A 23,761-nucleotide genomic window follows, 5' to 3' on the forward strand; every position below is an offset into this window, starting at 1 on the left:
ATAACTCAATAAATAGAAATGATGGGGATTAATGGTTTAGATGAAAAACATTCCAAATTAACCTAAAAACGTAATCCATTAATAGTTTTAACCTACCACAACGATTCATTAAGTTGTAAAGTTAAAATCGAAAATACCCAAAATAGGATGATTTTGACATCAAATTGGGTTATAACTCAATAAATCGAAATGATGGGGATTAATGATTTAGATGAAAAAGATTCCAAATCAACCTAAAAACATAATCCAATTAATAGTTTTAACCCACCACAACGCATCATTAAGTTGTAAAATTAAAATCGAAAATACCCAAAATTCGACGATTTTGACATCAAATTGGGTTGTAACTCAATAAATAGAAATGATGGGGATTAATGATTTAGATGAAAAAGATTCCAAATCGACCTAAAAATATAATCCAACTAACAGTGTTAACCCACCACAACGCATTCTAAAGTTGTAAAGTTAAAATCGAAATTATCCAAAATTCGACGAGTTTGACATCAAATTGGGTTATAACTCAATAAATAGAAATGATGGGGATTAATGATTTAGATGAAAAAGATTCCAAATCGACCTAACAACATAATCCAATTAATAGTGTTAACCCACCACAACGCATTCTAAAGTTGTAAAGTTAAAATCGAAATTATCCAAAATTCGACGACTTTGACATCAAATTGAGTTATAACTCAATAAATATAAATGATGGGGATTAATGGTTTAGATAAAAAACATTCCAAATTAACCTAAAAACGTAATCCATTAATAGTTTTAACCCACCACAACGCATCTATAAGTTGTAAAGTTAAAATCGAAAATACCCAAAATTGGATGATTTTGACATCAAATTGAGTTATAACTCAATAAATATAAATGATGGGGATTAATGGTTTAGATGAAAAGATTCCAAATCGACCTAAAAACGTAATCAATTAATAGTTTTAACCCACCACAACGTTTCATTAAGTTGTAAAGTTAATATCGAAAATATCCAAAATAGGATGATTTTGACATCAAATTGGGTTATAACTCAATAAATCGAAATGATGGGGAATAATGATTTAGATGAAAAAGATTCTAAATCCACCTAAAAGCATAATCCAATTAATAATTTTAACCCACCACAACGCATTCTCAAGTTATAAAGTTAAAATCGAAATTACCCAAAATTCGACCACTTTGACATCAAATTGGGTTATAACTCAATAAATAGAAATGATGGGGATTAATGATTTAGATGAAAAAGATTCCAAATCAACCTAAAAACATAATCGATTAATAGTTTTAACCCACCACAACGCATCATTCAGTTGTAAAGTTAAAATCGAAATTACCCAAAATTCGACGACTTTGACATCAAATTGGGTTATAACTCAATAAATAGAAATGATGGGGATTAATGATTTAGATGAAAAAGATTCCAAATCAACCTAAAAACATAATCCAATTTATAGTTTTAACCCACCACAACGCATTATAAAGTTGTAAAGTTAAAATCGAAATTACCCAAAATTCGACGACTTTGTCATCAAATTGGGTTATAACTCAATAAATAGAAATGATGGGGATTAATGATTTAGATGAAAAAGATTCCAAATCAACCTAAAAACGTAATCCAATTTATAGTTTTAACCCACCACAACGCATTATAAAGTTGTAAAGTTAAAATCGAAATTACCCAAAATTCGACGACTTTGTCATCAAATTGGGTTATAACTCAATAAATAGAAATGATGGGGATTAATGATTTAGATGAAAAAGTTTCCAAATCAACCTAAAAACGTAATCAATTAATAGTTTTAACCCACCACAACGCATCATTAAATTGTAAAGTTAAAATCGAAAATACCCAAAATTGGATGATTTTGACATCAAATTGGGTTATAACTCAATAAATAGAAATGATGGGGATTAATGATTTAGATGAAAAAGATTCCAAATCAACCTAAAAACATAATCCAATTAATAGTTTTAACCCACCACAACGCATTATAAAGTTGTAAAGTTAAAATCGAAATTACCCAAATTAGGATGATTTTGACATCAAATTGGGTTATAAATCAATAAATAGAAATGATGGAGATTAATGATTTAGATGAAAAAGATTCCAAATCAACCTAAAAATATAATCCAATTAATAATTTTAACTCACCGCAACGTATCATTGAGTTGTAAAATTAAAATAGAAAATACCCAAATTTGGATGATTTTGACATCAAATTGGGTTATAACTCAATAGATACGAATGATGGGGATTAATGATTTAGATGAAAAAGATTCCAAATCAACCTAAAAATATAATTCAATTAATAATTTTAACCCACCATAACGTATCATAAAGTTGTAAAGTTAAAATCGAAATTACCCAAAATTCGACGACTTTGACATCAAATTGGATTATAAATCAATAAATAGAAATGATGGAGATTAACGATTTAGATGAAAAAGATTCCAAATCAACCTAAAAACGTTATCAATTAATAGTTTTAATCCACCACAACGCATTCTAAAGTTGTAAAATTAAAATCGAAATTACCCAAATTAGGATGATTTTGACATCAAATTTGGTTATAACTCAATAAATAGGAATGATGGGGATTAATGATTTAGATGAAAAAGATTCCAAATTAATCTAAAAACATAATGCAATTAATAGTTTTAATCCATCACAACGCATCATTAAGTTGTAAAGTTAAAATCGAAATTACCCAAAATTCGACGATTTTGACATCAAATTGGGTTATAACCCAATAAATAGAAATGATGGGGATTAATGATTTAGATGAAAAAGCTTCCAAATCGACCTAAAAACATAATCCAATTAATAGTGTTAACCCACCACAACGCATTCTAAAGTTGTAAAGTTAAAATCGAAATTATCCAAAATTCGACGATTTTGACATCAAATTGGGTTATAACTCAATAAATAGAAATGATGGGGATTAATGATTTAGATGAAAAAGCTTCCAAATCGACCTAAAAACATAATCCAATTAATAGTGTTAACCCACCACAACGCATTCTAAAGTTATAAAGTTAAAATCGAAATTATCCAAAATTCGACGAGTTTAACATCAAATTGGGTTATAAATCAATAAATAGAAATGATGGAGCTTAATGATTTACATGAAAAAGATTCCAAATCAACCTAAAAATATAATCCAGTTAATAATTTTAACTCACCACAACGTATCATTGAGTTGTAAAATTAAAATAGAAAATACACAAATTTGGATGATTTTGACATCAAATTGGGTTATAACTCAATAAATAGAAATGATGGGGATTAATGATTTAGATGAAAACGATTCCAAATCAACCCAAAAACGTTATCAATTAATAGTTTTAATCCACCACAACGCATTCTAAAGTTGTAAAATTAAAATCGAAATTACCCAAATTAGGATGATTTTGACATCAAATTTGGTTATAACTCAATAAATAGGAATGATGGGGATTAATGATTTAGATGAAAAAGATTCCAAATCAACCTAAAAACATAATCCATTTAATAATTTTAACCCACCACAACGCATTCTAAAATTATAAAGTTAAAATCGAAATTATCCAAAATTCGACGAGTTTGACATCAAATTGGGTTATAACTCAATAAATAGAAATGATGGGGATTAATGATTTAGATGAAAAAGCTTCCAAATCGACCTAAAAACATAATCCAATTAATAGTGTTAACCCACCACAACGCATTCTAAAGTTATAAAGTTAAAATCGAAATTATCCAAAATTCGACGAGTTTGACATAAAATTGGGTTATAAATCAATAAATAGAAATGATGGGGATTAATGATTTAGATGAAAAAGATTCCAAATCAACCTAAAAACGTAATCCAATTAATAGTTTTAACCCACCATAACGCATCTATAAGTTGTAAAGTTAAAATCGAAAATACCCAAATTTGGATGATTTTGACATCAAATTGGGTTATAAATCAATAAATAGAAATGATGGAGATTAATGATTTAGATGAAAAAGATTCCATATCAACCTAAAAATATAATCCAATTAATAGTTTTAACCCACCACAACGCATCTATAAGTTGTAAAGTTGAAATCGAAAATACCCAAAATTGGATGATTTTGACATCAAATTGGGTTATAACTCAATAAATAGCAATGATGGGGATTAATGATTTAGATGAAAAAGATTCCAAATCAACCTAAAAATATAATCCAATTAATAGTTTTAACCCACCACAACGCATCTATAAGTTGTAAAGTTAAAATCGAAAATACCCAAAATTGGATGATTTTGACATCAAATTGGGTTATAACTAAATAAATAGAAATGATGGGGATTAATGATTTAGATGAAAAAGATTCCAAATCAACCTAAAAATATAATCCAATTAATAGTTTTAACCCACCACAACGCATCTATAAGTTGTAAAGTTAAAATCGAAAATACCCAAAATTAGATAATTTTGACATCAAATTGGGTTATAACTCAATAAATAGAAATGATGGGGATTAATGATTTAGATGAAAAAGATTCCAAATCAACCTAAAAATATAATCCAATTAATAGTTTTAACCCACCATAACGCATCTATAAGTTGTAAAGTTAAAATCGAAAATACCCAAATTTGGATGATTTTGACATCAAATTGGGTTATAACTCAATAAATAGAAATGATGGGGATTAATGATTTAGATGAAAAAGATTCGAAATCAACCTAAAAATATAATCCAATTAATAGTTTTAACCCACCACAACGCATCTATAAGTTGTAAAGTTAAAATCGAAAATACCCAAAATTGGATGATTTTGACATCAAATTGGGTTATAACTCAATAAATAGAAATGATGGGGATTAATGATTTAGATGAAAAAGATTCCAAATCAACCTAAAAACGTAATCCAATTAATAGTTTTAACCCACCATAACGCATCTATAAGTTGTAAAGTTAAAATCGAAAATACCCAAATTTGGATGATTTTGACATCAAATTGGGTTATAACTCAATAAATAGAAATGATGGGGATTAATGATTTAGATGAAAAAGATTCCAAATCGACCTAAAAATATAATCCAATTAATAGTTTTAATCCACCACAACGCATTCTAAAGTTGTAAAGTTAAAATCGAAAATACCCAAAATTGGATGATTTTGACATCAAATTGGGTTATAACTCAATAAATAGAAATGATGGGGATTAACGATTTAGATGAAAAGATTCCAAATCGACCTAAAAACATAATCCATTTAATAGTTTTAACCAACCAGAACGCATTATTAAATTGTAAAGTTAAAATCGAAAATACTCAAAATAGGATGATTTTGATATCAAATTGGGTTATAACTCAATAAATAGGAATGATGGGGATTAATGATTTGGATGAAAAATATTCCAAATCAACCTAAAAACATAATCCATTTAATAGTTTTAACCAACCACAACGCATTCTAAAGTTCTAAAGTTAAAATCGAAATTACCCAAAATTCGACGACTTTGACATCAAATTGGGTTATAACTCAAAAAGTAGAACTGGTGGGGATTAATGGTTTAGATGGAAAAGATTCCAAATCAACCTAAAAACTTAATCGATTAATAGTTTTAACCCACTACAACGCATCATTAAGTTGTAAAGTTAAAACCAAAATTACCCAAATTTGGACGATTTTGACATTAAATTAGGTTATAATCAATAAATAGAAATGATGGGGATTAATGATTTAGATGAAAAAAAAAATCCAAATCAACCTAAAAACATAATCCAATTAATAGTTTTAACCCACCACAACGCATCATTAAGTTGTAAAATTAAAATCAAAAATACCCAAAATTCGACGATTTTGACATCAAATTGGGTTATAACTCAATAAATAGAAATGATGGGGATTAATGATTTGGATGAAAAAGATTCCATATCAACCTAAAAACATAGTCCAATTAATAGTTTTAAGCCACCATAACGCATCATTAAGTGGTAACGTTAAAATCGAAAATACACAAAATTGGATGATTTTGACATCAAATTGGGTTATAACTCAATAAATAGAAATGATGGAGATTAATGATTTAGATGAAAAACATTCCATATCAAAATAAAAACATAATCCAATTAACCCTTCCGCGTGGAGTGCCGTACACGTGTACGTCATGCATAAAATTATTTCTACTGCGGAGTGCCGTACACGTGTACGTCATAAGATCGCATTAGAGTAGATAGCATAGAGTAGATCGCACTCCCGCATCTCACATAGTAATTGAATTTTTTAACTTCCACGCGGAAGGGTTAATAGTTTTAAGTCACCACAACTCATCATTACGTTGTAAAGTTAAAATCGAAATTACCCAAATTTGGATGATTTTGACATCAAATTAGGTTATAACTCAATAAATAGAAATGATGGGAATTAATAACATCGACGAAAAACATTCCATATTAACCTAATAACATACCCCGTTAACAATTTTAACCCAACACAACTCATCAACTTGTAAAATAGAAATCAAAAACGCCAAATTCAAGCTTTTTGATATCATCAAATTAGGTTGTATCTCGAAAAGTATAAACGATGGAAATTAATAAGTTCTATGAAAAATATTCCAAATTAACCTAAAAACATAACCCGCTAATAATTTTAACCTATCACATCTTATCAAGTTGTAAAATAAAAATTATAAAAGGCCAGAATTCGAAGGATTTGGTATCATCAAATTAGATTATATCTCGAAAAGTAGAAATGATGGGGATTAATGATTTAGATGAAAGATATTTCAAATCAGCCTAAAAACATAACACGTTAATAATTTTAACCTATCCCATCTTATCAAGTTGTAAAATAAAAATTATAAAACGTCGAAATGCAGGATTTCGTATCATCAAATTAGATTATATTTCGAAAAGTAGAAATGATGGGAATTAATGACTTGAATGAAAAACACTCCAAATTTACCTAAAAACATAATTGCTTAATATTTTCACCTTGCATTATACTTACATCATCAGTAATCTTAACACTCCTAATAACCATTGAAACATCATCCTCCCCTGCTTCAAATTCCGCCGAATTAGGATATCGATTCTCCATTTCCGCCATCAACGAATACAACTCACTGTCTGTATGATATTTCGGTTTATATTGATTCGCTGATAATCCAAAATCGTAAGCAGACGCCCAATGCATTGGATCATCTCTCATCAACGACACATTGAACTGTAAATGTCCCGTGGCTTCCGGGATTTCAATCGCTTCGGTATAACTTTCATACCCACGGGCCATCACCGTCAAATTATACTTCCCGGGGAGCAAAATTCTGTAATAATCTCCTTCAATACCGGAATGTACTACGTGGTTAATCCCTTCAACGATAATTTCCGCCTGAGAAATCTTTCTCCCAATTGTACTAAAAACAAACCCAGAAACGCCTCGGTGAACTTGTTCCGCGTAATTTAATAAAGCATCGCGATTATCAAGCCAAGTCGAAGCAAGTTGAGATTCATCGATATATTTTTCGCACCCAATCTCTAACGTTAACTCCATACAACCGGCGATTAAATAATTCCAATCTTGCATACCTCCAGAAACGCTGTACCACTCAGCTCCGTTTGTGATCCCATGTTGGAAATTTTCATTGGGGAACGTCGGGCAAGGTCGCCCAAAATGCATCGATTTATGAGCGTCTGAATAAGTTAACGCTAAATGTTTAAAAACAGAATCATCCGGGGATAAATTTTCTTGTTTGTGGGTTTGGGGTAAACCCGATTTAATCGGTGGGGAATCATCGAACGGATAATTTGCGACCAAAGCACCGTTATGAAGATTTGCCGATAAAACGAATTGTTCTGATAGGATCCAATTCATTACAGCTTTCGTTTCTGGTTGGAGAATTGAGTTGTACTAAAAAAAAATATTAAAATTTTTTTTTTATTAAATAAATTTGTTTACCTCATTTTGGTAATATTGATCTGGAAAATTTCGATTTAAATCAACCCCGGCAGCATTCTCCCTCCCACTTGCAGGAGAATTTGATGAATTGATGCGGTTCTCCTTGGCTTTTTCGTAACCATCGGGATTCATAGATGGCATTATGTGGATTCGGGTTGTGTTTAATAACTTTGTGATTCTTTCGTTTGAGCCGTAATTTTCGCAAAGATATTTAATGAATAGTAAAAGCATTTCTCTTCCGACCACTTCGTTACCATGCATGTTTGCTATATATTTAAATTCGGGTTTACCTAAAATTTAAAAAATATATGTACCTATAGTTCATTTTTTTTTCTATAATACCTGCCAAATTGTTGTAAAGTTGGCAAAATTAATAGGGAGTTTTGTTTTATCATCTTTTAAAATAAATATGTCACATTGACGTTTGAGCTTTCGTTATTTAAAAAGAAAAAGTGCATAAAAATGTTGTGGGATGTTTATTTGCCATTTATTTACCTAGAAAAGGTGTTTTGTTTTATTTAAGTACTTTGTAGCACGTTTTTACAACAAATATGTAATTCGTTAAAATCGTATTTATCTAAAAATGTATTAGTATTTTAACCTCAACTATTTAGTTACAGAAAATGTTACTAAAAATCAGGAAAACCCTTAAATAATACCAACAGAAACCCTAAAAAATTTACATTGACAAGTATTATAGAAAAAAAACGAACTATATATAATTATCCTAATAATTATTGGTTGTTGAGGATTAGATTACAAACAAGTTTTATTAATAGTATTTTGTGATAAAACCATGTGAACAATATAGCAAACAATAGGGGTGGCACGAAAATCCGACGTAAATAAAATTTATGTATTATATAAAGGATGATTCAAAACTAGCATTCCAAACGGAAACTTTATGTAGAAAAAGCTATTTTAAAAGAAATGAAAGAACGAATGAATGACCGTTAACAGTAGTTAATCTAGAATGGCGGTCTTCATAAATTATTCACATTTCAGAAAATGTGCATTCGCAATAAACGATACTTGCAGAGCTTGACAAATATTTTCGAGCTATTTTTATTTTCCACCAAACAATTGGATGAGAACATCTGTCTTTTATAGGCAAATTCAAAAATGCATTAATTTGCACTATTTGTGGCACTATTTGCCACAAATAGCAGTTTTTTCTTCATTGGCTTGGTTTGATGATGAAGAAGCAGTACCAATGATATCATTATAGTATTGCCATAAAGATTTGGGTTCACTTGTAGACAGTTTTGTCTTTTTTTTTTGGCTAATGCTTGCAAAAAATAACGAATGATCCGGCGGATCCGGCTAAACGGTGATCCGTGCCAGTACTAGCAAAAAATAAGGCATTTCTAAGCAATGTTTTTGTTTTTATCAAAAAATGTTACCACATGACGCTACACACTAGTATTAAAATGAATATTTTTGTGGTTATTTCAATAATTATTAACCGTACTAATTTCTTTTATAAACAATATTTGTTAAAAATTAGGTTTGAAACAACTTTTATTAATAAAATTTTTTGATAAAACAAAATTTTAATTTCCCACTGAACAGTAAGATGGTAAGTATACTGTTGGCATATCATTATAATTATTGATCGTATCGAATTTTCTTATAAACAATATTTGTTGAGAATCATATTAGAAACAACTTTTATTAATAAAATTTTTTGATAAAACAAAATTTTAATTTCCCACTGAACAGTACGATGGTATATTGTTGGCATATCATTATAATTATTGATCGTATCGAATTTTTTTATAAACAATATTTGTTGAGAATCATATTAGAAACAACTTTTATTAATAACATTTTTCGATAAAACAAAATTTTAATTTCCCACTGAACAGTACGATGGTATATTGTTGGCATGTCATTATAATTATTGATCGTATCGAATTTTTTTATAAACAATATTTGTTGAGAATCATATTAGAAACAACTTTTATTAATAACATTTTTCGATAAAACAAAATTTTAATTTCCCACTGAACAGTACGATGGTATATTGTTGGCATATCATTATAATTATTGATCGTATCGAATTTTTTTATAAACAATATTTGTTGAGAATCATATTAGAAACAACTTTTATTAACAATATTTTGTGCTAACACAAAATTTTAAGTTCCCACTGAACAGTACGATGGTATATTGTTGGCATATCATTATAATTATTGATCGTATCGAATTTTTTTATAAACAATATTTGTTGAGAATCATATTAGAAACAACTTTTATTAATAACATTTTTCGATAAAACAAAATTTTAATTTCCCACTGAACAGTACGATGGTATATTGTTGGCATATCATTATAATTATTGATCGTATCGAATTTTTTTATAAACAATATTTGTTGAGAATCATATTAGAAACAACTTTTATTAATAACATTTTTCGATAAAACAAAATTTTAATTTCCCACTGAACAGTACGATGGTATATTGTTGGCATATCATTATAATTATTGATCGTATCGAATTTTTTTATAAACAATATTTGTTGAGAATCATATTAGAAACAACTTTTATTAATAACATTTTTCGATAAAACAAAATTTTAATTTCCCACTGAACAGTACGATGGTATATTGTTGGCATATCATTATAATTATTGATCGTATCGAATTTTCTTATAAACAATATTTGTTGAGAATCATATTAGAAACAACTTTTATTAACAATATTTTGTGCTAACACAAAATTTTAAGTTCCCACTGAACAGTACGATGGTATATTGTTGGCATATCATTATAATTATTGATCGTATCGAATTTTTTTATAAACAATATTTGTTGAGAATCATATTAGAAACAACTTTTATTAATAACATTTTTCGATAAAACAAAATTTTAATTTCCCACTGAACAGTACGATGGTATATTGTTGGCATATCATTATAATTATTGATCGTATCGAATTTTTTTATAAACAATATTTGTTGAGAATCATATTAGAAACAACTTTTATTAATAACATTTTTCGATAAAACAAAATTTTAATTTCCCACTGAACAGTACGATGGTATATTGTTGGCATATCATTATAATTATTGATCGTATCGAATTTTTTTATAAACAATATTTGTTGAGAATCATATTAGAAACAACTTTTATTAACAATATTTTGTGCTAACACAAAATTTTAATTTCCCACTGAACAGTACGATGGTATATTGTTGGCATATCATTATAATTATTGATCGTATCGAATTTTTTTATAAACAATATTTGTTGAGAATCATATTAGAAACAACTTTTATTAATAACATTTTTCGATAAAACAAAATTTTAATTTCCCACTGAACAGTACGATGGTATATTGTTGGCATGTCATTATAATTATTGATCGTATCGAATTTTTTTATAAACAATATTTGTTGAGAATCATATTAGAAACAACTTTTATTAATAACATTTTTCGATAAAACAAAATTTTAATTTCCCACTGAACAGTACGATGGTATATTGTTGGCATATCATTATAATTATTGATCGTATCGAATTTTTTTATAAACAATATTTGTTGAGAATCATATTAGAAACAACTTTTATTAACAATATTTTGTGCTAACACAAAATTTTAAGTTCCCACTGAACAGTACGATGGTATATTGTTGGCATATCATTATAATTATTGATCGTATCGAATTTTTTTATAAACAATATTTGTTGAGAATCATATTAGAAACAACTTTTATTAATAACATTTTTCGATAAAACAAAATTTTAATTTCCCACTGAACAGTACGATGGTATATTGTTGGCATATCATTATAATTATTGATCGTATCGAATTTTTTTATAAACAATATTTGTTGAGAATCATATTAGAAACAACTTTTATTAATAACATTTTTCGATAAAACAAAATTTTAATTTCCCACTGAACAGTACGATGGTATATTGTTGGCATATCATTATAATTATTGATCGTATCGAATTTTTTTATAAACAATATTTGTTGAGAATCATATTAGAAACAACTTTTATTAATAACATTTTTCGATAAAACAAAATTTTAATTTCCCACTGAACAGTACGATGGTATATTGTTGGCATATCATTATAATTATTGATCGTATCGAATTTTCTTATAAACAATATTTGTTGAGAATCATATTAGAAACAACTTTTATTAACAATATTTTGTGCTAACACAAAATTTTAAGTTCCCACTGAACAGTACGATGGTATATTGTTGGCATATCATTATAATTATTGATCGTATCGAATTTTTTTATAAACAATATTTGTTGAGAATCATATTAGAAACAACTTTTATTAATAACATTTTTCGATAAAACAAAATTTTAATTTCCCACTGAACAGTACGATGGTATATTGTTGGCATATCATTATAATTATTGATCGTATCGAATTTTTTTATAAACAATATTTGTTGAGAATCATATTAGAAACAACTTTTATTAATAACATTTTTCGATAAAACAAAATTTTAATTTCCCACTGAACAGTACGATGGTATATTGTTGGCATATCATTATAATTATTGATCGTATCGAATTTTTTTATAAACAATATTTGTTGAGAATCATATTAGAAACAACTTTTATTAACAATATTTTGTGCTAACACAAAATTTTAATTTCCCACTGAACAGTACGATGGTATATTGTTGGCATATCATTATAATTATTGATCGTATCGAATTTTTTTATAAACAATATTTGTTGAGAATCATATTAGAAACAACTTTTATTAATAACATTTTTCGATAAAACAAAATTTTAATTTCCCACTGAACAGTACGATGGTATATTGTTGGCATATCATTATAATTATTGATCGTATCGAATTTTTTTATAAACAATATTTGTTGAGAATCATATTAGAAACAACTTTTATTAACAATATTTTGTGCTAACACAAAATTTTAATTTCACACTGAACAGTACGATGGTATATTGTTGGCATATCATTATAATTATTGATCGTATCGAATTTTTTTATAAACAATATTTGTTGAGAATCATATTAGAAACAACTTTTATTAATAACATTTTTCGATAAAACAAAATTTTAATTTCCCACTGAACAGTACGATGGTATATTGTTGGCATGTCATTATAATTATTGATCGTATCGAATTTTTTTATAAACAATATTTGTTGAGAATCATATTAGAAACAACTTTTATTAATAACATTTTTCGATAAAACAAAATTTTAATTTCCCACTGAACAGTACGATGGTATATTGTTGGCATATCATTATAATTATTGATCGTATCGAATTTTTTTATAAACAATATTTGTTGAGAATCATATTAGAAACAACTTTTATTAACAATATTTTGTGCTAACACAAAATTTTAATTTCCCACTGAACAGTACGATGGTATATTGTTGGCATATCATTATAATTATTGATCGTATCGAATTTTTTTATAAACAATATTTGTTGAGAATCATATTAGAAACAACTTTTATTAACAATATTTTGTGCTAACACAAAATTTTAATTTCCCACTGAACAGTACGATGGTATATTGTTGGCATATCATTATAATTATTGATCGTATCGAATTTTTTTATAAACAATATTTGTTGAGAATCATATTAGAAACAACTTTTATTAACAATATTTTGTGCTAACACAAAATTTTAATTTCACACTGAACAGTACGATGGTATATTGTTGGCATATCATTATAATTATTGATCGTATCGAATTTTTTTATAAACAATATTTGTTGAGAATCATATTAGAAACAACTTTTATTAATAACATTTTTCGATAAAACAAAATTTTAATTTCCCACTGAACAGTACGATGGTATATTGTTGGCATGTCATTATAATTATTGATCGTATCGAATTTTTTTATAAACAATATTTGTTGAGAATCATATTAGAAACAACTTTTATTAATAACATTTTTCGATAAAACAAAATTTTAATTTCCCACTGAACAGTACGATGGTATATTGTTGGCATATCATTATAATTATTGATCGTATCGAATTTTTTTATAAACAATATTTGTTGAGAATCATATTAGAAACAACTTTTATTAACAATATTTTGTGCTAACACAAAATTTTAAGTTCCCACTGAACAGTACGATGGTATATTGTTGGCATATCATTATAATTATTGATCGTATCGAATTTTTTTATAAACAATATTTGTTGAGAATCATATTAGAAACAACTTTTATTAATAACATTTTTCGATAAAACAAAATTTTAATTTCCCACTGAACAGTACGATGGTATATTGTTGGCATGTCATTATAATTATTGATCGTATCGAATTTTTTTATAAACAATATTTGTTGAGAATCATATTAGAAACAACTTTTATTAATAACATTTTTCGATAAAACAAAATTTTAATTTCCCACTGAACAGTACGATGGTATATTGTTGGCATATCATTATAATTATTGATCGTATCGAATTTTTTTATAAACAATATTTGTTGAGAATCATATTAGAAACAACTTTTATTAACAATATTTTGTGCTAACACAAAATTTTAATTTCCCACTGAACAGTACGATGGTATATTGTTGGCATATCATTATAATTATTGATCGTATCGAATTTTCTTATAAACAATATTTGTTGAGAATCATATTAGAAACAACTTTTATTAATAAAATTTTTTGATAAAACAAAATTTTAATTTCCCACTGAACAGTACGATGGTATATTATTGGCATATCATTATAATTATTGATCGTATCGAATTTTTTTATAAACAATATTTGTTGAGAATCATATTAGAAACAACTTTTATTAATAAAATTTTTTGATAAAACAAAATTTTAATTTCCCACTGAACAGTACGATGGTATATTGTTGGCATATCATTATAATTATTGATCGTATCGAATTTTTTTATAAACAATATTTGTTGAGAATCATATTAGAAACAACTTTTATTAATAACATTTTTCGATAAAACAAAATTTTAATTTCCCACTGAACAGTACGATGGTATATTGTTGGCATGTCATTATAATTATTGATCGTATCGAATTTTTTTATAAACAATATTTGTTGAGAATCATATTAGAAACAACTTTTATTAATAACATTTTTCGATAAAACAAAATTTTAATTTCCCACTGAACAGTACGATGGTATATTGTTGGCATATCATTATAATTATTGATCGTATCGAATTTTTTTATAAACAATATTTGTTGAGAATCATATTAGAAACAACTTTTATTAATAACATTTTTCGATAAAACAAAATTTTAATTTCCCACTGAACAGTACGATGGTATATTGTTGGCATATCATTATAATTATTGATCGTATCGAATTTTTTTATAAACAATATTTGTTGAGAATCATATTAGAAACAACTTTTATTAACAATATTTTGTGCTAACACAAAATTTTAATTTCCCACTGAACAGTACGATGGTATATTGTTGGCATATCATTATAATTATTGATCGTATCGAATTTTCTTATAAACAATATTTGTTGAGAATCATATTAGAAACAACTTTTATTAATAAAATTTTTTGATAAAACAAAATTTTAATTTCCCACTGAACAGTACGATGGTATATTATTGGCATATCATTATAATTATTGATCGTATCGAATTTTTTTATAAACAATATTTGTTGAGAATCATATTAGAAACAACTTTTATTAATAAAATTTTTTGATAAAACAAAATTTTAATTTCCCACTGAACAGTACGATGGTATATTGTTGGCATATCATTATAATTATTGATCGTATCGAATTTTTTTATAAACAATATTTGTTGAGAATCATATTAGAAACAACTTTTATTAATAACATTTTTCGATAAAACAAAATTTTAATTTCCCACTGAACAGTACGATGGTATATTGTTGGCATGTCATTATAATTATTGATCGTATCGAATTTTTTTATAAACAATATTTGTTGAGAATCATATTAGAAACAACTTTTATTAATAACATTTTTCGATAAAACAAAATTTTAATTTCCCACTGAACAGTACGATGGTATATTGTTGGCATATCATTATAATTATTGATCGTATCGAATTTTTTTATAAACAATATTTGTTGAGAATCATATTAGAAACAACTTTTATTAACAATATTTTGTGCTAACACAAAATTTTAAGTTCCCACTGAACAGTACGATGGTATATTGTTGGCATATCATTATAATTATTGATCGTATCGAATTTTTTTATAAACAATATTTGTTGAGAATCATATTAGAAACAACTTTTATTAATAACATTTTTCGATAAAACAAAATTTTAATTTCCCACTGAACAGTACGATGGTATATTGTTGGCATGTCATTATAATTATTGATCGTATCGAATTTTTTTATAAACAATATTTGTTGAGAATCATATTAGAAACAACTTTTATTAATAAAATTTTTCGATAAAACAAAATTTTAATTTCCCACTGAACAGTACGATGGTATATTGTTGGCATATCATTATAATTATTGATCGTATCGAATTTTTTTATAAACAATATTTGTTGAGAATCATATTAGAAACAACTTTTATTAATAACATTTTTCGATAAAACAAAATTTTAATTTCCCACTGAACAGTACGATGGTATATTGTTGGCATGTCATTATAATTATTGATCGTATCGAATTTTTTTATAAACAATATTTGTTGAGAATCATATTACAAACAACTTTTATTAATAAAATTTTTTGATAAAACAAAATTTTAATTTCCCACTGAACAGTACGATGGTATATTGTTGGCATATCATTATAATTATTGATCGTATCGAATTTTCTTATAAACAATATTTGTTGAGAATCATATTAGAAACAACTTTTATTAATAACATTTTTTGATAAAACAAAATTTTAATTTCCCACTGAACAGTACGATGGTATATTGTTGGCATGTCATTATAATTATTGATCGTATCGAATTTTTTTATAAACAATATTTGTTGAGAATCATATTACAAACAACTTTTATTAATAAAATTTTTTGATAAAACAAAATTTTAATTTCCCACTGAACAGTACGATGGTATATTGTTGGCATATCATTATAATTATTGATCGTATCGAATTTTCTTATAAACAATATTTGTTGAGAATCATATTACAAACAACTTTTATTAATAAAATTTTTTGATAAAACAAAATTTTAATTTCCCACTGAACAGTACGATGGTATATTGTTGGCATGTCATTATAATTATTGATCGTATCGAATTTTTTTATAAACAATATTTGTTGAGAATCATATTAGAAACAACTTTTATTAATAAAATTTTTCGATAAAACAAAATTTTAATTTCCCACTGAACAGTACGATGGTATATTGTTGGCATGTCATTATAATTATTGATCGTATCGAATTTTTTTATAAACAATATTTGTTGAGAATCATATTAGAAACAACTTTTATTAATAAAATTTTTCGATAAAACAAAATTTTAATTTCCCACTGAACAGTACGATGGTATATTGTTGGCATATCATTATAATTATTGATCGTATCGAATTTTTTTATAAACAATATTTGTTGAGAATCATATTAGAAACAACTTTTATTAATAACATTTTTCGATAAAACAAAATTTTAATTTCCCACTGAACAGTACGATGGTATATTGTTGGCATGTCATTATAATTATTGATCGTATCGAATTTTTTTATAAACAATATTTGTTGAGAATCATATTACAAACAACTTTTATTAATAAAATTTTTTGATAAAACAAAATTTTAATTTCCCACTGAACAGTACGATGGTATATTGTTGGCATATCATTATAATTATTGATCGTATCGAATTTTCTTATAAACAATATTTGTTGAGAATCATATTAGAAACAACTTTTATTAATAACATTTTTTGATAAAACAAAATTTTAATTTCCCACTGAACAGTACGATGGTATATTGTTGGCATGTCATTATAATTATTGATCGTATCGAATTTTTTTATAAACAATATTTGTTGAGAATCATATTACAAACAACTTTTATTAATAAAATTTTTTGATAAAACAAAATTTTAATTTCCCACTGAACAGTACGATGGTATATTGTTGGCATATCATTATAATTATTGATCGTATCGAATTTTCTTATAAACAATATTTGTTGAGAATCATATTACAAACAACTTTTATTAATAAAATTTTTTGATAAAACAAAATTTTAATTTCCCACTGAACAGTACGATGGTATATTGTTGGCATGTCATTATAATTATTGATCGTATCGAATTTTTTTATAAACAATATTTGTTGAGAATCATATTACAAACAACTTTTATTAATAGAATTTTTTGATAAAACAAAATTTTAATTTCCCACTGAACAGTACGATGGTATATTGTTGGCATATCATTATAATTATTGATCGTATCGAATTTTCTTATAAACAATATTTGTTGAGAATCATATTAGAAACAACTTTTATTAATAAAATTTTTTGATAAAACAAAATTTTAATTTCCCACTGAACAGTACGATGGTATATTGTTGGCATGTCATTATAATTATTGATCGTATCGAATTTTTTTATAAACAATATTTGTTGAGAATCATATTACAAACAACTTTTATTAATAAAATTTTTTGATAAAACAAAATTTTAATTTCCCACTGAACAGTACGATGGTATATTGTTGGCATATCATTATAATTATTGATCGTATCGAATTTTCTTATAAACAATATTTGTTGAGAATCATATTAGAAACAACTTTTATTAATAACATTTTTTGATAAAACAAAATTTTAATTTCCCACTGAACAGTACGATGGTATATTGTTGGCATATCATTATAATTATTGATCGTATCGATTTTTTTATAAACAATATTTGTTGAGAATCATATTAGAAACAACTTTTCTTAACAATATTTTGTGATAACACAAAATTTTAATTTCCCACTGAACAGTACACTTCTATACCGTTGTCATATCATAATAATTACTGATCGTATCGAATTTTCTTATAAACAATATTTGTTGAGAATCATATTAGAAACAACTTTTATTAATAACATTTTTTGATAAAACAAAATTTTAATTTCCCACTGAACAGTACGATGGTATATTGTTGGCATATCATTATAATTATTGATCGTATCGATTTTTTTATAAACAATATTTGTTGAGAATTATATTAGAAACAACTTTTCTTAACAATATTTTGTGATAACACAAAATTTTAATTTCCCACTGAACAGTACACTTCTATACCGTTGTCATATCATAATAATTACTGATCGTATCGAATTTTCTTATAAACAATATTTGTTGAGAATCATATTAGAAACAACTTTTATTATTAAATTTTTTTATAAAACAAAATTTTAATTTCCCACTGAACAGTACGATGGTATATTGTTGGCATATCATTACAATTATTGATCGTATCGATTTTTTTATAAACAATATTTGTTGAGAATCATATTAGAAACAACTTTTATTAATAAAATTTTTTGATAAATCAAAATTTTAATTTCCCACTGAATAGTACGATGGTATATTGTTGGCATATCATTATAATTAATGATTGTATCGAATTTTTTTATAAACAATATTTGTTGAGAATCATATTAGAAACAACTTTTATTAATAACATTTTTTGATAAAACAAAATTTTAATTTCCCACTGAACAGTACGATGGTATATTGTTGGCATATCATTATAATTAATGATCGTATCGAATTTTTTTATAAACAATATTTGTTGGGAATCATATTAGAAACAACTTTTATTAATAACATTTTTTGATAAAACAAAATTTTAATTTCCCACTGAACAGTACGATGGTATATTGTTGGCATATCATTATAATTATTGATCGTATCGAATTTTCTTATAAACAATATTTGTTGAGAATCATATTAGAAACAACTTTTATTAATAACATTTTTTGATAAAACAAAATTTTAATTTCCCACTGAACAGTACGATGGTATATTGTTGGCATATCATTATAATTAATGATTGTATCGAATTTTTTTATAAACAATATTTGTTGAGAATCATATTAGAAACAACTTTTATTAATAAAATTTTTTGATAAAACAAAATTTTAATTTCCCACTGAACAGTACGATGGTATATTGTTGGCATATCATTATAATTATTGATCGTATCGAATTTTCTTATAAACAATATTTGTTGAGAATCATATTAGAAACAACTTTTATTAATAAAATTTTTTGATAAAACAAAATTTTAATTTCCCACTGAACAGTACGATGGTATATTGTTGGCATATCATTATAATTATTGATCGTATCGAATTTTCTTATAAACAATATTTGTTGAGAATCATATTAGAAACAACTTTTATTAATAAAATTTTTTGATAAAACAAAATTTTAATTTCCCACTGAACAGTACGATGGTATATTGTTGGCATATCATTATAATTATTGATCGTATCGAATTTTTTTATAAACAATATTTGGTGAGAATCATATTAGAAATAACTTTTATTAATAAAATTTTTTGATAAAACAAAATTTTAATTTCCCTGTGAGCAGTATAACATAAATCAACGCATTTCTAAGCAAATAATTATACAGGCCAATACAGGTGCCCATTATGTATGGAATATCTATACAGCGTGTCCCATATCTTCCGTATCAGAGGATTATACGGTTGTAGGATACATTATTCTGAAGCGATCTTTCTAATAAAATTTTCCCGAAATGTTTATAATAAGACTCACCCTGTATATATACAGGGTCTGTCAAATGTCTGGAATATAGCCAATAACTTCGCTATTTGTAGTTTTAAAGAAAAATATTTTAAATACAAGTTTCTTTATTAATCATGGCGCATTTTTTGGTAATATTTGCTTGTTTGTATTGTTTTTTGTTTCGTTGCTATGGCAACCAACATTGTTATTTTAAATGGGATGCATATATTTTTTTGCATACTTTGATAGAGGATAAGATATTTTTCTTATACAACCATATGATTTGATATGTTCATCGTGTAGAGCAGTTTATCCTCTATTAAAATGTGCAAAAAAACATATGCATCCCATTTAAAATAACAATGTTGGTTGCCATAGCAACGAAACAAAGAACAATGTAAACAAGCAAGTATTGCCAAAAAATTTAAATCAAAAATTAATAAAGAATTTTTTATTTGAAACATTTTTCTTTAAAACCACAAATGACGAAGTTATTGGCTATATTCCAGACATTTGACTATGTATATACCTATATATACAGACCTATATACACCAGACCTATATATATAGACCTGTATGTACAGGTGTCCCACGTAAGCAACAAAGTACATAAATGGCATTAAGGAGTCGAGATACGCAGTTCTTCCTTAGACAAAAATTGTAAGGAATTTAGAACACTATAAACGGAAAATACTTTTATACACACAGGGTGTTCCATAACGACGTACTGAAATAAACATATGTTATTTTAAATGAAATGGTGTAGTTTTTATTGCGTATTCTGATTCTACACACAAAACTAAGTTGAGTTTGATAAGACTCTTGATAAGACTTGATAAGACTCAAGTCTTGATAAGACTTGATAAGAGTTTGAAGATGTTGATACCTAGTGCTTTTAGTTTTTGAGTTATTTTAATTAGAAGCTTTTTTTAGCAATTAACACTGTGCCTTTCAAATCTGAATTTCTTGGCGACTGATCGAGCTAGAAAGTTAAAATTTGTGATAGTTGCTGCTTGGGTATCCTTAAATAGAGTGCTATTGGCTACATCGGTCTATCTTATACAGAGTGTTCAAAAATGTAACTACTGTTTTACCATATTCAATTGTAAAGAAGTCGAAAATTTTAAATGGAACACCCCATATTTGACTAGTTAATCAGGTTGTGGAATTAATCAATATCATGCAAAGAATGGCAGATCTTGTTCATTTTTTCATTAGTAGGCCATGAAACAGGACGATAAACCAAACTTTATTTATAAGTGTTCAAATATCTACCATCTATGCTTTATGCATAGATGAAGCCGATTTACGAATTCGGCTTGCACATGATCTAGTGTTTCAGCAGAGATATTTCTAAAGCTTCCTCTTATACTATTCTTCATATTTTCTTTCGTCGTTGGAATATTAGCGTACCACTTGGGTTTTGACGTATCCCCAAAAAAGTCGCGGGCAGTTAGATCAGGTAATCTTGCTGGCCACGGTATTGGACCTCCACGACCAATCCAATGTCTTCCATATATCCAATATTTAAAAAGTTTTGAAAAACGTCTTTTCGACGTTTAGGTATGTCGACACTTCCAACATCTTCAAATCCACACAGTTCATTATCGAAACATCGCCTGCTCGGAAGTTTGGGTATTTGGGTATCTTTCACGATATATTCTTTGAGCAAGACGAGTATTTCGTTGACATTGTAGCAAAATAAAAACCATGGTTACAAATTTGTCTTTTGTGTAATTCATAATCAAGCAAATTCGTTTAATTTGTCATCGTTAACTTGTTATTTTTTTTTAATTTGGATCAAGTCAACGCTTACCACCTGTGAAATTACAAACAATTATGGCAGCATCACTTGTAAGCTGTCAAATGCATATATTTCATGGAATGCTAATAGAAAAGATAAATAAAATCTATCATTCTTTGTTACTGGTAACATTTTACATTCCCTGCTTCTTCTCTACTGGTAAAAGAGTAGTTACATTTTTGAACACCCTGTGTAAGATAGACCGATGTAGCCAATTTCGCTCTATTTAAGGATATCCAAGCAGTAACTGGTACAAATTTTAACTTTCTAGCTCGATCAGTCGCACTAGATATAATACGCAATAAAAACTATATCATTCCATTTAAAATAACATTATGTTTATTTCGGTGCGTCGTTATGGAACACCCTGTAAGTATAAAAATATTTTCCGTTTATAGTGTGATAAATTTCCTACAATTTTTTTTAAGAAAGAACTGGGTATCTCGGCTCCTTAATGCCATTTATGTACTTTGTTGCTTACGTGGGACACCTGTATATACAGGTGTGTCAAATGCCTCGAATATAGCCAATAACTTCGCCATTTGTGGTTTTAAAGAAAAATGTTTCAAATAAAAAATTCTTTATTAATTGTGGCGCATTTTTTGGCGATACTTGTTTGTTTACATTGTTCTTTGTTTCGTTGCAATGGCAACCAACATTGTTATTTTAAATGGAATGCATATGTTTTTTTGCACATTTTAATAGAGGATAAATCCGTCTACTCGATGAACATATCAAATCATATGGTTGTATAAGAAAAAATGCGTTATTTCGGCGCCTACTTTGGTTGTAATTAGCTGATTTAATACTTTCAAAAAACGCATTTTTTCTCGATTTTTTTCTTATACAGCCATATGATTTGATATGTTTATCGCATAGAGGGACTTATCCTCTATCAAAGTACGCAAAAAAATATATGCATCCCATTTAAAATAACAATGTTGGTTGCCATAGCAACGAAACAAAAAACAATACAAACAAGCAAATATTGCCAAAAAATGCGCCATGATTAATAAAGAAACTTGCATTTGAAACATTTTTCTTTAAAACTACAAATGGCGAAGTTATTGTGTATGTTCCAGACTTTTGACACACCCTGTATATATACAGGGTGAGTTTTATTATAAACATTTCGGGAAAATTTTATTAGAAAGATCGCTAGATACAATACGCAATAAAAACTATATCATTCCATTTAAAATAACATATGTTTATTTCGGTGCGTCGTTATGGAACACCCTGTAAGTATAAAAATATTTTCCGTTTATAGTGTGATAAATTTCCTACAACTTTTGTTTAAGAAAGAACTGAGTATCTCGGCTCCTTACTGCCATTCATGTACAGGGTGTCCAAATT

At 26.7% G+C, this 23,761-nt stretch overlaps 1 protein-coding gene across 1 annotated transcript in view; it reads right to left on the minus strand.

The window, feature by feature from the left end:
- The window catches only part of LOC111420598 (Carboxypeptidase D svr), a 63,440-nt gene that overhangs the window by 16,261 nt on the left and 23,418 nt on the right, over window positions 1-23,761 (minus strand). Inside the window, exons 4-5 of the mRNA XM_071200974.1 lie at window positions 7,922-8,211; window positions 6,974-7,873 (exon numbers count right to left, since the gene is read on the minus strand). Coding sequence (XP_071057075.1) covers window positions 6,974-7,873; window positions 7,922-8,211 — 1,190 coding nt within the window. The remainder of the gene's footprint in view (window positions 1-6,973; window positions 7,874-7,921; window positions 8,212-23,761) is intronic.

The sequence above is a fragment of the Onthophagus taurus genome, unplaced genomic scaffold, assembly GCF_036711975.1.
Source record: "Onthophagus taurus isolate NC unplaced genomic scaffold, IU_Otau_3.0 ScKx7SY_15, whole genome shotgun sequence".
Classification (NCBI taxonomy): Eukaryota; Metazoa; Arthropoda; class Insecta; order Coleoptera; family Scarabaeidae; genus Onthophagus; species Onthophagus taurus.